The sequence below is a fragment of the Rattus norvegicus genome, chromosome 3 (assembly GCF_021556685.1).
Source record: "Rattus norvegicus strain SHRSP/BbbUtx chromosome 3, alternate assembly SHRSP_T2T, whole genome shotgun sequence".
Classification (NCBI taxonomy): Eukaryota; Metazoa; Chordata; class Mammalia; order Rodentia; family Muridae; genus Rattus; species Rattus norvegicus.
The window spans coordinates 24,380,788-24,394,971 of record NC_141536.1 but is presented as its reverse complement, the minus strand read 5'-3'; the positions used below and the strand labels follow the sequence as shown (position 1 = coordinate 24,394,971).

General features: G+C 33.7%; 1 protein-coding gene across 2 annotated transcripts in view; it reads left to right on the top strand.

Annotated features, from left to right (window-relative positions):
* Lrp1b (LDL receptor related protein 1B) overlaps positions 1 to 14,184 on the top strand; it is a 2,085,328-nt gene that overhangs the window by 1,558,370 nt on the left and 512,774 nt on the right. For both annotated transcript variants that reach the window (XM_087654909.1, XM_087654910.1), the window contains exons 38-41: positions 3,185 to 3,311; positions 3,444 to 3,595; positions 3,902 to 4,026; positions 5,096 to 5,467. In XM_087654909.1, coding sequence (XP_087511035.1) covers positions 3,185 to 3,311; positions 3,444 to 3,595; positions 3,902 to 4,026; positions 5,096 to 5,467 — 776 coding nt within the window. The remainder of the gene's footprint in view (positions 1 to 3,184; positions 3,312 to 3,443; positions 3,596 to 3,901; positions 4,027 to 5,095; positions 5,468 to 14,184) is intronic.

Sequence of the window (14,184 nt, the reverse complement as noted above, 5' to 3'; positions counted from 1 at the left end):
ATGTTTAAAAGTGTTTACAATTTTTCTTTCTTAACTTGCCATGTAACTATATTATTGCCCATTTTCTCAGCCATATTATTCAACATTATAAGCATTTCACAGCTGAAAAGCATGATCTCAAGAGGGAGAATAATCCCAGGCTTGGAACATTACTCTTCTCTAAGTGTTGTACGTTCCTAAAGGTGCTACCTACTTAGCTCTCTACTTTTAGTTTCAGAGTGAGGAAATTAATATGTATTCATTTGACCTTACATTTATAAGATAGTATTTAATTTTTTTTTCCATTCAAAACTTCTTGATGACAGTGAAGTGATGCATTAATTAACCAATCCCCAAACAGTTCTGTTTGGTTTTTATAGTAGGATATCCCTCTGGCCTCTCTTACATGCAGAAAAATGTGTATAAAATCTATCTCTAGAATAGTTATTATTTTTGTTTGTTTTTACCCAGAAACTTTATCAGTACTCATGTCAGAAGCTTGCATGGAAGCATCACAATAAAATTAGAGAGAGGCTATTAATATCAAATAAGGTAAACTTGTTCCTTAAAATTAAGCTCTTAACTGTTCAGGCTAGTTCCTCATAGCACGTCTTTTTATATATGGACATCTTTTGTTATATTTATTATAACTCAGGAAAAAAGTGTTCAATATAAAATTACTATCATTGACAGAACAATAAACGGCCAAGATAGTGGTATGGGACTGTATTTGTAGGGCTTAAATTTGTTTTCTAGCTTGTCCATTTTGGTCCTATAAAGAGAGTACATTCACTTTCAAAGTCGTTTCTGCAGCCATGAGAAATGGGGCTAAACGGGTATACCTGCTTAGAGTATTTGTCCCATATGCTTCAGAGAATGATACACAATTGCTGGACATTTGGATGTAACTTAGTCAGCTTACTAAATTTATAAGGAGCAAAAGTAAAACAATAAATTACAAGATAGAACTGGAGACAATGAAACATCATGAAATTAAGTGCTCACAACATGTCCCAGAAATGAGTGAATTAGCCTTTGAGAGGGAAAACCAAAGGCAACATCATTAAGTTGTAGGCTTCCAAGTATCTCACAGTAATTGATTGGGGAAGGCAGCTGGAGTTCAGGTTGAAAGAGTCCCAGCCATTGGTAGAGAAGAATTACCTAGGGTGAGGTTATCAAGTTAAAAACAACAAACAAACAAGACAAAAATAGCATCAGACAGACACCATCAAAGTAGTGGCTGAGGAAGCTGAAAATCCAAAGAGCACTCCCCGGATTCTCTATAGATGGACACCTGGCTCTCCTCTATCACAATACACATTTTTACATTCTAGGATAAATAGTAATCTTGTTTGGAAATAGTCTGTCTTCTAGATCTCCTCAAGGATCTACCTTGTTTGTTTGATTGTTTGTTTGTTTGTTTTTTTTTCTTTGTTTTTTAAATCAGCTTTAACTAGTTGCTTCAGGGTCCAGGAAATGAGTTTTACCACAAAGAAGGAAGTCTGCTTTCACAAAGCTTGACCAGCTCTTAATGATTTACCAATACAATGTACATTACACTGCTCCTTTAAAACTGGTCTTCCTTGCTCAGTTGGTGTGTTTGTAAACAGATTACCACCAAGAACAAGGTTTATTAAATGCATTTCCATCCCTATTTGAATATGTTGAAAGGTGATAACAATGACTTTCCCAGTTGCCCTAGGGCCTCCATTGTAATTCAACACCTTCTGCCTGTTACCTATTATGACATTTGTCCTTAGTGACAACAATGGTATCATACATTTGTTTACCAATTAAAAATTGTAATACATTGAAACTATCATTTAAGGATTTTGTTTTTTCTGTATACATCTTTTATGCCTTTAAACAAGTTTCATACAAATAAAATATTAGTTAAATTTTCTACTAATTTTTCCCTTTTTGAACCATAAAATTTGTATATATGAAGGATAGTATCTTCAGAATTTAGTTACTTGGGAATTTTAGTCACACCTTTTGCATAATGTTGTCAAATAATAACACAAAATTTTTATAGCTTTAAAAAACAACTATTAAAATAATGTATATATTTTATTTAGTTCAATTTTTGAATTTAATGAATATGTTTATTATATGTATATAACAACACACAGGTTTTGTTTAGTTTTTTTATATGAAACCTTGTGATCTTTCCCTGAGTCAAACTAACACATATATGAATCTTCACAGAAAATACATACTTGTTCCTGTCTGAAATAATGATTAGCATATTTTTATAACTTTAGTTTTTCATAGTTTATAAGCTTGTGTTTACAAAGTTTCAAAATTAAGAACAATTGTATTTCTCTAAAAGCATGATTTTCTCCGCTATTGAATAATGAAATTTATGATTGAATGAATGAATGAGTAAAAAAATGAATAAACTGTAATCTTTATTGTTCACATTCCCTTTTTCACCATCTTTTGTCTCATGACAAAAGCTTCTCTTTCTAGATTACATACTTTTTCACATAAAAGTTTTTGATATTATTAAAATGAAAATGCTTTCTTTTCAAAGTGTGATATGTATATTAGGATGGAATCACAAGTTAGTCCTTAAATGTTAAATTAGAATGGTTATATTTAAAAGTTATGGTAACAGTTGAAAGCTGAAATTATTTCATAGATACATAAATTACACTATATTTAATTTTTAAATATCATAATTACTTGATGCTATATACAGTTCTGAAAAAATCAGAAAAAAGTCTTTATTGAGCCTATAATTTAGTAAAGGAAAATGTTCAAAATGAATAAGAAGATAAAGAAAGGCCAATATGATATTTTACTCTATTCTGGGTTCTTTCCTATTAAGATGTAGACTTCATCATGAAATTATCATCAAAGAGACAACAGAAACCTCATGAAGAAAAAAAAACAAAACAAAAATAAAAGAACAAAAACACTAGGCAGCAGGTTGGAGAAGAGAATTTCAGATAGGATGAGCATATGCAAATGATTCTTCCAAAGAATTGAATCCATCCTCGTGATGTCTACATGTGGTTAAATATCTTTTATAATAAGATTTTATTCTTAACTGTAGTGATATCAGATATTTCTAAGTTAAGTTGTGTGGCTTATTATTTGGTTCTATTATGAACATTTTACTGTGAAGAGTTTTAATGTCATCTTGTCTATTTGATGTCCCTTAATCTGTCAATTATTATAAATGATCATTTAATTTCAGCTTCTTGTTTTGGACTGAATGGGGACAAGTGCCCTGCATTGGGAAAGCTCGCCTAGATGGTTCTGAGAAGGTCATGATTGTAAGCATGGGAATAACATGGCCCAATGGCATCTCCATTGACTATGAGGTCTGTTGGATTCCTTTTAAGATTCTAAAGTGTGTTCACAGCCAACTTGCAATAGTCTACTTTTAATACTCACTCATTTCATTAATAAATAACCAAGACAGTTTGAACTCTTGTTTTCCTATCACTTTTTAGGAAAATAAATTATACTGGTGTGATGCTCGCTCGGACAAGATAGAGAGAATTGACCTTGACACTGGTGGGAATCGTGAAGTGTTGCTGTCTGGGAGCAATGTGGATCTGTTCTCAGTTGCAGTCTTTGGGGCTTACATCTACTGGTCTGACAGGTAATTTATTTTTTCGTAAGTGTTTGAGTCTCAAAATGTTATTTCAGTGCCATTTCTTTGCCCTTGAAGAATTAGCCATACTGTAGTAAGGTTACAGAAAGCATTTCACAAAACCATGTAATTTTTACAGAGAAGGCTAGCCAGCAAGGCTCTCTAGCTATTCCATGGTCAAGCATTTCAGCACCAGACACTGCAATTGGGTTCTTTTTCTTCCATTTGAGTCATGCCTTATATTCAGTTTTACCTTGCTTATTGTATTTTAATTAATTAAAAACTGTTAACTCTGCATGTTCAACTTTCTGGCAGAGCACACGCCAATGGGTCAGTCAGAAGGGGCCACAAGAACGATGTCACAGAAACAGTAACCATGAGAACAGGACTTGGAGTCAACCTAAAGGAGATCAAAATTTTTAACCGAGTAAGAGAAAAAGGTCAGCATACTTAATGAAATACACAATTAATAAATTTTATATCATTTCTCATTTTCTTTTTAAAAATTAAGAATTAAAGTGGATTATTAAATAAGATCAAAGCCTCCAAATTCCCTTTTGATGATTTTTTAATAACAACCAGAGAAAAGCCCAATGAATGAACATATAACAGTATATACATGAATATTTCTTTTTTGTTCATATGTACAGTCATGTGACATAGGACAAGTCAAGAATGAGTTTGTATTAGTGTGTGCAAGACACTACTACTACTAGGGTATTAGATAAAAAATTGTATTATTTGTTTCAGTTTATCTTTTAGAAGAAAAGTTGTAATGGCTCTCAAAACGATTGTCTTCAATGTGCATTCTGAGCCATTGCTCCTTTGATGGAGTTTTGTCTATTTTTAAATTCTTTTTTATTCTGTCTCCTTATACAAAAGACACCGTACATAATAATTTTGAAGGTGGTAATAATGAGTCGTAGTATAGATTCGGCCTTGTTTTAAAATTGGACTCATTTATGCCGTATATACGATAGGCAAGGCAAGAAAAGCCACCCATCCAATTTCCTCTGTCTCACAGACCCTGCTGACAGCAGCACTTGATTGCTCAGTGACTTTGGGTTATGTTTGAGTGACTCAATTGCATGTGACAACAATTTACAATATAAAACCTATAATTTTAAGAAAATGTATTCTACACTTTAAGGGAGATTTATTTTTAGTTTGGTTTTGGTGTGAAGGCCTGAACTCAGGACTCGGTACCTGTAAACGCATCACCCCTAAGTTAAATGGCTAGCTAACCTTAGTTAGTTAAATCTGAATGCTATTGTTTGACTGTAATATATACAAACATATATATATTCCTTCAAATTGGAATTCAAACAACTAAAACCTGTGATTTACAAATTCACTATTATTTTGTACTTATTTTTTAGCGACCGATGTTTAAAAATAAAATGGTACTTAATGTTAAGTGTTATAAGTTCTAGCATTTCTGTTAGGGGTGAGGTAAACTTATTTAAACATCAAAAAATGATTTTACATTTGTGGATTTGTCTTTCTCAGGGACCAATGTCTGTGCCAAAGAAAATGGCGGCTGTAAGCAACTATGTCTCTATCGAGGAAATTCTCGAAGAACCTGTGCCTGTGCCCATGGGTATTTGGCTGGGGATGGAGTTACTTGTCTAAGGCACGAAGGATATTTGCTATATTCAGGAAGAACAATATTAAAAAGCATACATCTTTCTGATGAAACCAATTTAAATTCCCCAGTACGGCCCTATGAGAACCCACATTATTTCAAGAACATTATAGCCCTGGCCTTTGACTATAATCAAAGAAGAGAAGGTACCAATCGGATCTTTTACAGTGATGCACATTTTGGAAATATACAGCTTATTAACGATAACTGGGAAGGCAGACAAGTAATTGTGGAAAGTAAGTACAAACCCTAAATTCTTGTATGCAAGTGTCCCTTCAGTTTAGAGAAATAACAGTGTTACATGTATGGAGCAGTTGTGCACCCAGAGTCCGTATTCGAGAACGACTAGGATTATAACATTTATTCATTCTCAAAGTGTCAATGCAGGTCAGACCCATACATACTGTAAGCAGTAGTTTTAATCATATCTGGAACATCTTAGCATCATGTTTGCTTCAGATAAGTCCTGTAATACTGGTAATTTGTCAGTATACAATTATTTTTAATTGATCTCCTTCAAGTGTGGGTGATATGGTAGCTTTAAAATATCTCTAATAATTTTCAGTTTTTCTTATTTCCTGAGAAATTATGAGACATCAGTGTATGTATGTATCGTGAAGTGGTGATGTTAAGTAATTAGGCTTGAAGATTCATTTAAGTGGGAAGAGAGCTTTTCTAGAAAGTGCAAGGCTGTAAGTTGGAAAACAAACTAAAACCATTGAAAAGCAATGTTATTGCAACCATTCAAGCTTCCTGTTTCTATTTAGTGTGGATTATCCATACAATTTACAGAAATCTCTTTCCATCATTTATGAATATGAACATCTTCATACAGATTCCCTCTGCTGTTAGCTTGTAATTTCTGCTTATTTATCCCTGCTCCTTCTTTTTCTCTGTACTGAATCAGTCTCTTATCTATAGTTATAAATTTCAATATATTATAGATATTTATAATAAAAATTTAAAGATATATAGGCTAAAACATGAAGTTTTGCTTCAACAATGTCAATGCCATCTCATCTAGAGCTGAAAACTACCATTTCTTTTAGATTTTTTTGTAAGTCTATGTAGCATCTTGAATTATAAAAGTGGATTAGTGATCAATGTGTTAATCAGTTAGATGACCTATACTGACATATTACAACATTTATTTCAGCTTACAGGTCTCTATTTTATTCTTTGGTAAGCATGTGCCTAATTTTTCACTCATTGAAGACTGTTGCAATTATTGAATTTATTAACAATTTATGTCTCATGAATATATTAAATATTACAGTTGTTTTTATTTGTATAAATATACCCATTCATAAATGTAAATATTTGTTTAAGATAAGAACCTGAAAACAAGTACCAAGTTTGGTACATCGTCACAAGTCTTATTCTACAGGTTGCTATAGTTATTAATTATTTCTTAACAATTTGTATACTTATGGCCTGGTACATTTTGGCTTCTCTTGTTCTCTGAGTCTATTTCTCTGTCTTTCAGTCTCTCTTTGTCTATATAGCTATAATGAACTGTTCTGATTATGGAATTAATACATATTAGATACTCATTGATTCTTTGGGTATGTTTAGATGAGGTTACCTGTATATTACTTTTCGGTTTCTCATTTCCCACTTTAACAGAATTCATCATTGCAAGTGTTCATATCGAACCACAGCACATTAATTAACTTATTCATCATGTACAGTTTAGACACTCTGGAGGTAAAAGATGAATATCTATTTAGAAACCTGTAGAAGCCACAATTTAACGAAGAAATCTACAAGCAAACAATCATTGTTATAGAGTAGATCTACAAGATACCTGAGGCCTTTGGAGAATACACAATCAGACTGGTGAAGAATCTTATGAAAGGTGATGCTGTGCAGAACTGAATTAAGGACATTTCCTGGGTAGATAGGAATTGTCAGTAGCATGGACCAAGTGGAAGGGTAGAGGGGAAACACATGATTGTAGACCTGTTCTTCTCAGATTGTGAATCCCTTGGGATCCTCAGTACAATGTGGAGAGATATAGGGAACAAAACCTAGATAGAACAAAATCAATCTTTTTCCTAGATTTGCTCTAAGTTTATAAAAGCACCATTTGTAATTGCAGCTAAGCTTTCACTCACACCATAAATTCTAGCTCTACTGGAGCTAATTGTAGTTTTCACTGAAACATATATGGAGCTAAAAAGAAAAAAAAAACCCAGCTAGTTTAACTTAAGCATAACTTTGAAAAAAAGGATAACATTAGGACGTTTTTTGTTCTTTCTATTGTTGATTTTTATCAAATCTCAATGCTTTTCTTCATATCTCTTCAGCATTTTGTGTGAGGAAAGAGACAAAATTTATAGGCGTTTAGGTAGTCTTCTGAAGGAAACCAGCTATTTGATTGATTGTGTAAGCCTGCACTTTCCCCAAGAGGCATCGTATCTACTCCAAAAAAAAGGAAAAACATGAAAGTAACGATACACACCCAGGTGTGTGGCAGATTTTTTATGGAATATATATGATATTGTCACTATAATATTGACTGCAATTAATATTTTTAAAAAACATACATTTAGGTAGAAATTAATTATTTATAAAAAAGTTACTTATTCTTGGCAAAAACTTGACAGCTTCCTCAGGGCTTTGAGCCTTTTCTGGTGAGATGTGTGATTGCTAAGGTTTGTGAGTTGATGGCACAGCTTAATATGGAATTGTCAGAGCTGGATGGAATGTATTAATAGGGAACCAATGTTTTGCAAATGAAAGGGATAAGAGATACATTCAAAGGAAGTGATCAACCAATATGTTTGTAATGGGCTGAGAAAAGTCTACCACCATGGTTTCAATGTCTATACCACATTTACATTTCTCCTGTAATGGCCAGTTTGAAAGAATCCATTGTTACCCAAAAATTTTAGTTTATTCCTTTCCTTCCCACTGCATAACTGCGATTAAACTAAGATATCAAAACAGATGAGATATGAAGAGAATCCATCTACCTTATAGAATGCCAGGTAGTTACAAATCTGTGCAGCTGAAAATAGTGGTAATTTTTCATTATCATTAGCAATTAGTTATCTTCATAAGAATATTTTATTTATATTATCATACATATTAACTCATTCTAGATGTAGCAAGATGATAAATTTTCTTTTTTATTGGATTTTTTATTTACATTCAAATGTTATCCCATTTCCCTATTTCCTGTTCATAAACTCCCAATCCCATCCCCTCCCCCATCTTCTATGAGGTCGGTCCCCAATCCATCCACCCACCCCTTCCTGCCACCCTGCCCTGACATTCTCCTATAGTGGGGGAATCAAGTTTTGGCAGGACCAAGGGCTTCTTCCCCCATTGGTGCCCAACAAGGCCATCTTCTGCTACATATGCAGCTGGAGCCATGGGTCTGTTCAAGTGTACTCTTTGGATGGTCGTTTAGTCCCTGGGAGCTCTTGTTAGTTGGTATTGTTGTTCTTATGCTGTTGCCAACCCCTTCATGTCCTACAATTCTTTCGTTAACTCCTCCAATGGTGACCTTGCTCTCAGTTCAATGGTTGGTTGTGAGTATCTGCCTCTGGATTTGTCATGCTCTGGCACTCTTTCAGGAGACAGCTATATCAGGGTCCTGTCAGAAGCACTTCTTGGCATCAGCAATATTGTCTGGGTTTGGTGGCTGTATGTATATGGACTGGATCCCAAGGTAGAGAAGTCTCTGAGTGGCCTTTCCTTCAGTTTCTGCTCTAAACTTTGTCTCCATATCTGCTCCTATAAATATTTGTGTTCCCCCTTCTAAGAAAGACTGAAGCATCCAAACCTTGGTCGTCTTTCTTTTTGAGCTTCATGTGGTCTGTGGATTATATCTTGGGTAATTCAAGCTTTTGGGCTAATATTCACCTACCAGTGAGAGCATACAATGTGTCGTTTTTGTGATTGGGTTACCTCACTCAGGATGATATTTTCTAATTCCACCCATTTGCCTATGAATTTCATAAAGTCATTGTTTTTAATAGCTGAGTAGGACTCCATTCTGTAAATATACCACATTTTCTGTATCCATTCTTCTGTTGAAGTACACCTGGGTTCTTTCCAGCTTCTGGCTATTATAAATAAGACTGCTAATGACATACTGGAGTATGCATCTTGTTATATGTTGGAGCATTTTTTGGGTATATGCCTAGGAGTGGTACAGCTGGTTCCTCAGGTAATACTCTATCCAATTTTCTGAGGAACCTCCAGACTGATTTCCAGAATGGTTGTACCAGTTTGCAATCCCACCAAAATGGAGGAGTGTTCCTCTTTCTCCACATCCTCACCAGCATCTGCTGTCACCTGAGCTTTTCATCTTAGCCATTCTGACTGGTTTATGTGGAATCTTAGTTATTTTGATTTGCATTTCCATGCTGACTAAGGATGCTGAACATCTCTTTATGTACTTCTCAGCTATTTGATATTCCTCAGCTGAGAAATCTTTCCTAAACTCAGTTCCCCATTTTTTAAAGGGATTATTTGATTCTCTGGAGTCTAACTTTGTGATTTCTTTGTATGTATTGGATATTAGCCCTCTATTGGATGTAGAATTGGTAAAACTCTCTTCCCAACCTGTTGTTTGCTGTTTTATCCTAATGGAAGTGTTTTTTGCCTTACAGAAACTTTGCAATTTTAGGAAGTTCCATTTGTTGATTCTTTATCGCAAAACATAATCCATTGGTGTTCACCATTTCAGAAAAATTGTCCTGGTTCAACTGGACTTCAGCATGTAGAGGAATGCAAACTGACCCATTCTCACATCCTTTCTTTACCCTCTCTTTAATCTTCTACTATGATTTCTTTATTTACTTCATTTTCTAGTAAACTAGAACTAGATTGGACTTACAAATGAAGAAATCCTCTTGTGTCAATCTCTAAGTGCTGGGATTAAAAGCATGATAGTATATAATGGGCTCTAAAGTTTTCCACATGTCATTAGTTTAGATTTTGTATCAGGAATGACCCTGCATTTTAGGATATGCCAAGAATTTATGAATAAGATCTTGTTTTCTTCTATTGCTCTATAAACCTTGATGAAGATATTCTGTGTAAGTTCAGCGAGCATTAGGTGTTTGGGTCATTGAAGATGGTATCCTTCAGCTTGTGGGACTCTGATAATTCCATGGCCCTTCTGCTGTGTCTCATGTTCTATCAGAAAATCTATTTTATTTTATTAGAATTTAGAATTTTAAAATTATTTCTTAATGACTCCTCTTAATTTCCTCAATGTCTGTTGTACAGTCCCCCTTTCATCCCTAGTTTTATTGACTTCAAATCATCTTTCTCCATCTTTTCATTACTTTAATTTTTCTCCATGTTCTTTAATTTTTGGTAAGCACTTGATTCTTTGAACAGCCTTTATTGTGTCCAATAGACTTGAGTATATTGTGTTTCTGTTTTCATTTTCATTATCTTCTGAAAAGATTTTAAATTCTTTCTTGATTTCTTCCTTGTTTCAATTTTCATTCAGTTCTGAATGAGTTTTTCAATTTCAATGACATCATATACTTTCTTTTGTTTTTGATGTTGTTAAGACCCAGCTCTATTTCATGGTTAACAAATAGGATTCAGGAAGTTAATTTTGTTATATTTCTTGATTCTTACTTTCCATCCAAGTATGTGATCATTTTTCAATGTTCTAGGAGCTGCTGAGAAGGAAATATATTCACTCATGTTTTGGTACTGTGAATATCTGCTATGTTCATTTATTTAATTTCCAACATTCTCTATTTAGTTATTGTTATGATGACATGCCTCTTGGTGAGAGTGAGTATGAAGTCACTATGATGACATGACGTTTAATAATTTTAATTGCACCAATGTTTCTTTTTTTCTCTTTTTCTTTTTTTAAACCAACTTTGTGATCTTTATTGACAGGTGACAACTTTATACTCCGAGGAATCACTACACTGTGTACAACAGGGGCACGGAATCAGAGGCAACCAATGTTTCTTTTATGAACATGGTTATATCATACTTGACAAATATTTAAAATTATAATAATCTATATTAATAGATTTTTCTTTTATTGAGTGTGTAGTGCCCTTCCTTATCTCTTGATTGGTTTGTTTTGAAGTCTATTTTGTCACATATTGAAATGGCTATACCTGTTTACCACGTTTCTTTTTGGTCCCATTTGCTTGGAATACATTATTTTCATTGACTATTTCATTTATTTACATTTCAAATGTCCCCTTTCAAGGTTTCTCCTCCACAAACTCCCTATACATACTCTTCCCTCTGCTTCTACGAGGGTGCTTCCCACCCATCCACCCAATCCTAATTCTGGATGTAGCAAGAATAATTGTTTTCTAACCAAAACTATTATTAGTCTGTCTAATTTTATTTTGAAATAACTTTCATTTTGTTTTTAAGGTATGGGATTTTTTTTTCTCTTTTGATTTACTACTATTATGGGATTACTTATTCCTTATACATAGCTGTGTTTGAATAACTTATGATTAAAATTTTCTATCTATAGCCTGGATTAGTAAATAAAAATTGCTTAAATATAGTTTTATCATGGAATTTTTAAAAGTAGATTGTATTCGATTATTGTACTTGGCATACTATTCAAGCTGGCAATATAGTCTATCAGAGTTTATATAGCATTCATGCAGGAAGTTCTGTCTTTAAAAGTGTCTATTGTGAAGATAGGTGCTATTCTGATTTTTTTATTATTATTTATCTCCCATGCTTTCTTGTTCTGTATATTTAATGTTTTGATTATTATGTACTGTGAGTTTTTCTCTGGCCCTGTCTACTTGTATATTCATAATAGGTGGTAGCACCTTTAATTTTCAAATCTCTTATTTTCTGATTCTATTAAATACAGTTATTATTTTTTAACCTGGGTTTCTTTTCTGTCTTTTACTTCTATCATTAATTAATTTATTTTTATTTTATAGTGTCATAAAAACTTAAATGTATTTTTTTATTTGTTTGTTTGTTTTGTTTTTTGTTTTTGTCTTTTGACCTGGATATTTTTTAGAGCCCACATTTTCTTTGAACAAGGTATCTATTTCTTCTACATTGTTCTCACCATCTGAGATTCTGTATTCTATGTTTTGTAGTCAGTTGGTAAGGGTTGTCTCTGAGTTTTTTGTTTAACATCATCAATTTTTCTTTTCCAGTATTTCAGTTTTTCTTACTGATTCTATTTTTATTTTTTGTTGAATTCTATATTCATGCTTTCAATTGTTTTCAGAATTTCACTCAAATATTTGTGTTTTCAATGGCTTCATAGCATCTTTAAGGCATGTGCATATTTTCATAAATGCTGTTTTGCAGTACTTGTATTGTGCCTCAGTTATTTGCAATTCTCAGGGCCCATTGTAACAGGGTTGCTGGGGTCTGCTGAAGGCATATTGCTTGGCTATTTGTGTTTGTATTTATTAATGGGTATCTAGGCATCTGTAGTTATGATGTTTGAGGTTTTCTTGTCTTGCCATCTAGTCCTGTCTTCTTTGAATGCATTGTTGAATCTTTGGTTTCTGTTGACCACTGTTAATCTTAGGCTAGTATGGTCCCTGATACAGAGTGCTATTGTGGGTTGCAAGTAACAGAAAGAATTGAAATCAGTTATGAGCAAAGACTGAGGAGGGGCTGAAGAAAGATATAGTGGGACTGGTGCCAGAAAGAATAATGAAAAATGCCTACCTGAGTTGCTGCCCAGTTTGGTCACAAGACATCATCAGTTGAACATGTTTCTGTAGATTGGCAGCTGATAAAGAATGGAAATTAGCTCGATGGTAATGCTGATAGGATCTATGTAAAAGACGTTTTCTGGATCCACAGAAAGAGTGGCATTGTGCAGTTAAGCTCTAGTATGACAAATAAGTTTGTAGAGGCTATGATGAAATGATGAAAGGGCTAGGATAGGAGGGACTCTGTGCTAACACCAAGGGTTGGCTTCCCAAGAAAATGAAGATTCTGTGAGTTGAGGAATTCCTCAGAGGGGCTGATACAGGATGAAGAATAAATTGGAGAGACCTCAATGGAAAGAAGGAAGACTATTGAAAATTTCCAAATGATCACCAATGTAGACCAATGTGGATACTATTGGTCTATGGTAGAAACTATTTTTGTGGATTATTACCTGAAACAAAGGAATGGAATGTAAACTCTCACTGGGGAAGAAGTAAGCTGAGGTAGAGTTCCATAATTTTGTTATATCCATTGATCATGTAGAATGCTAGATAATTTTGTTTTAAATCATTTTTACTTTGTGCGTGAGAATAGTTACCCTTTCAAAAATAATTAGTATAATTATAGATCTATTAGGATCTGAGGAGATAATAAATTAAGTGCAGATTGAGTCCCATCTGAACAAATATTTCTTTGAAATATTTCCTTACAACTAAGAAATTGCTTATTTGTTTAAATATTACAATTTAGGCTTGAAGACTATGGGGGTTTTGCAGTTTGACTTGGCCTACAGACCCTGGCTCATCTGCAGCGTATAAAACTCATGTGTACCTTTTATCTGCTTACACTAAAGTGTTGTACCTTTTGTTATCTTTATCTAGATGACAAATGACTAATTTTAGTAAAATTAATCCATCTTTAATTTTTTTTTACATTTATTCTGTTTGTTTTGTATGTATGTGAGAGCCCACACAGCACAGTGCAGGTATCAGTGTGCCACTTCAAAACTGAACTTTCTGTTTTTGTCATGTAGATTCTCGGAATACATGTCAGGTTATCAGGCTTGCTGGAACACCTTTCTGCTAGGCCACTTTGACATTCTGTTAGTATATATTTAAAAATATCAAATGATGTCTAGGCTCTTGATCACAGCATAAGGGAAGAGGAGGTAGGCAAATCTCTATGAATTTGGAGACAGCCTGGTGTTCATAGTGAGTTTTTCTCTGGCCCTGTCTACTTGTATATTCATAATAGGTGGTAGCACCTTTAATTTTCAAATCTCTTAGACAAACTGCATAGT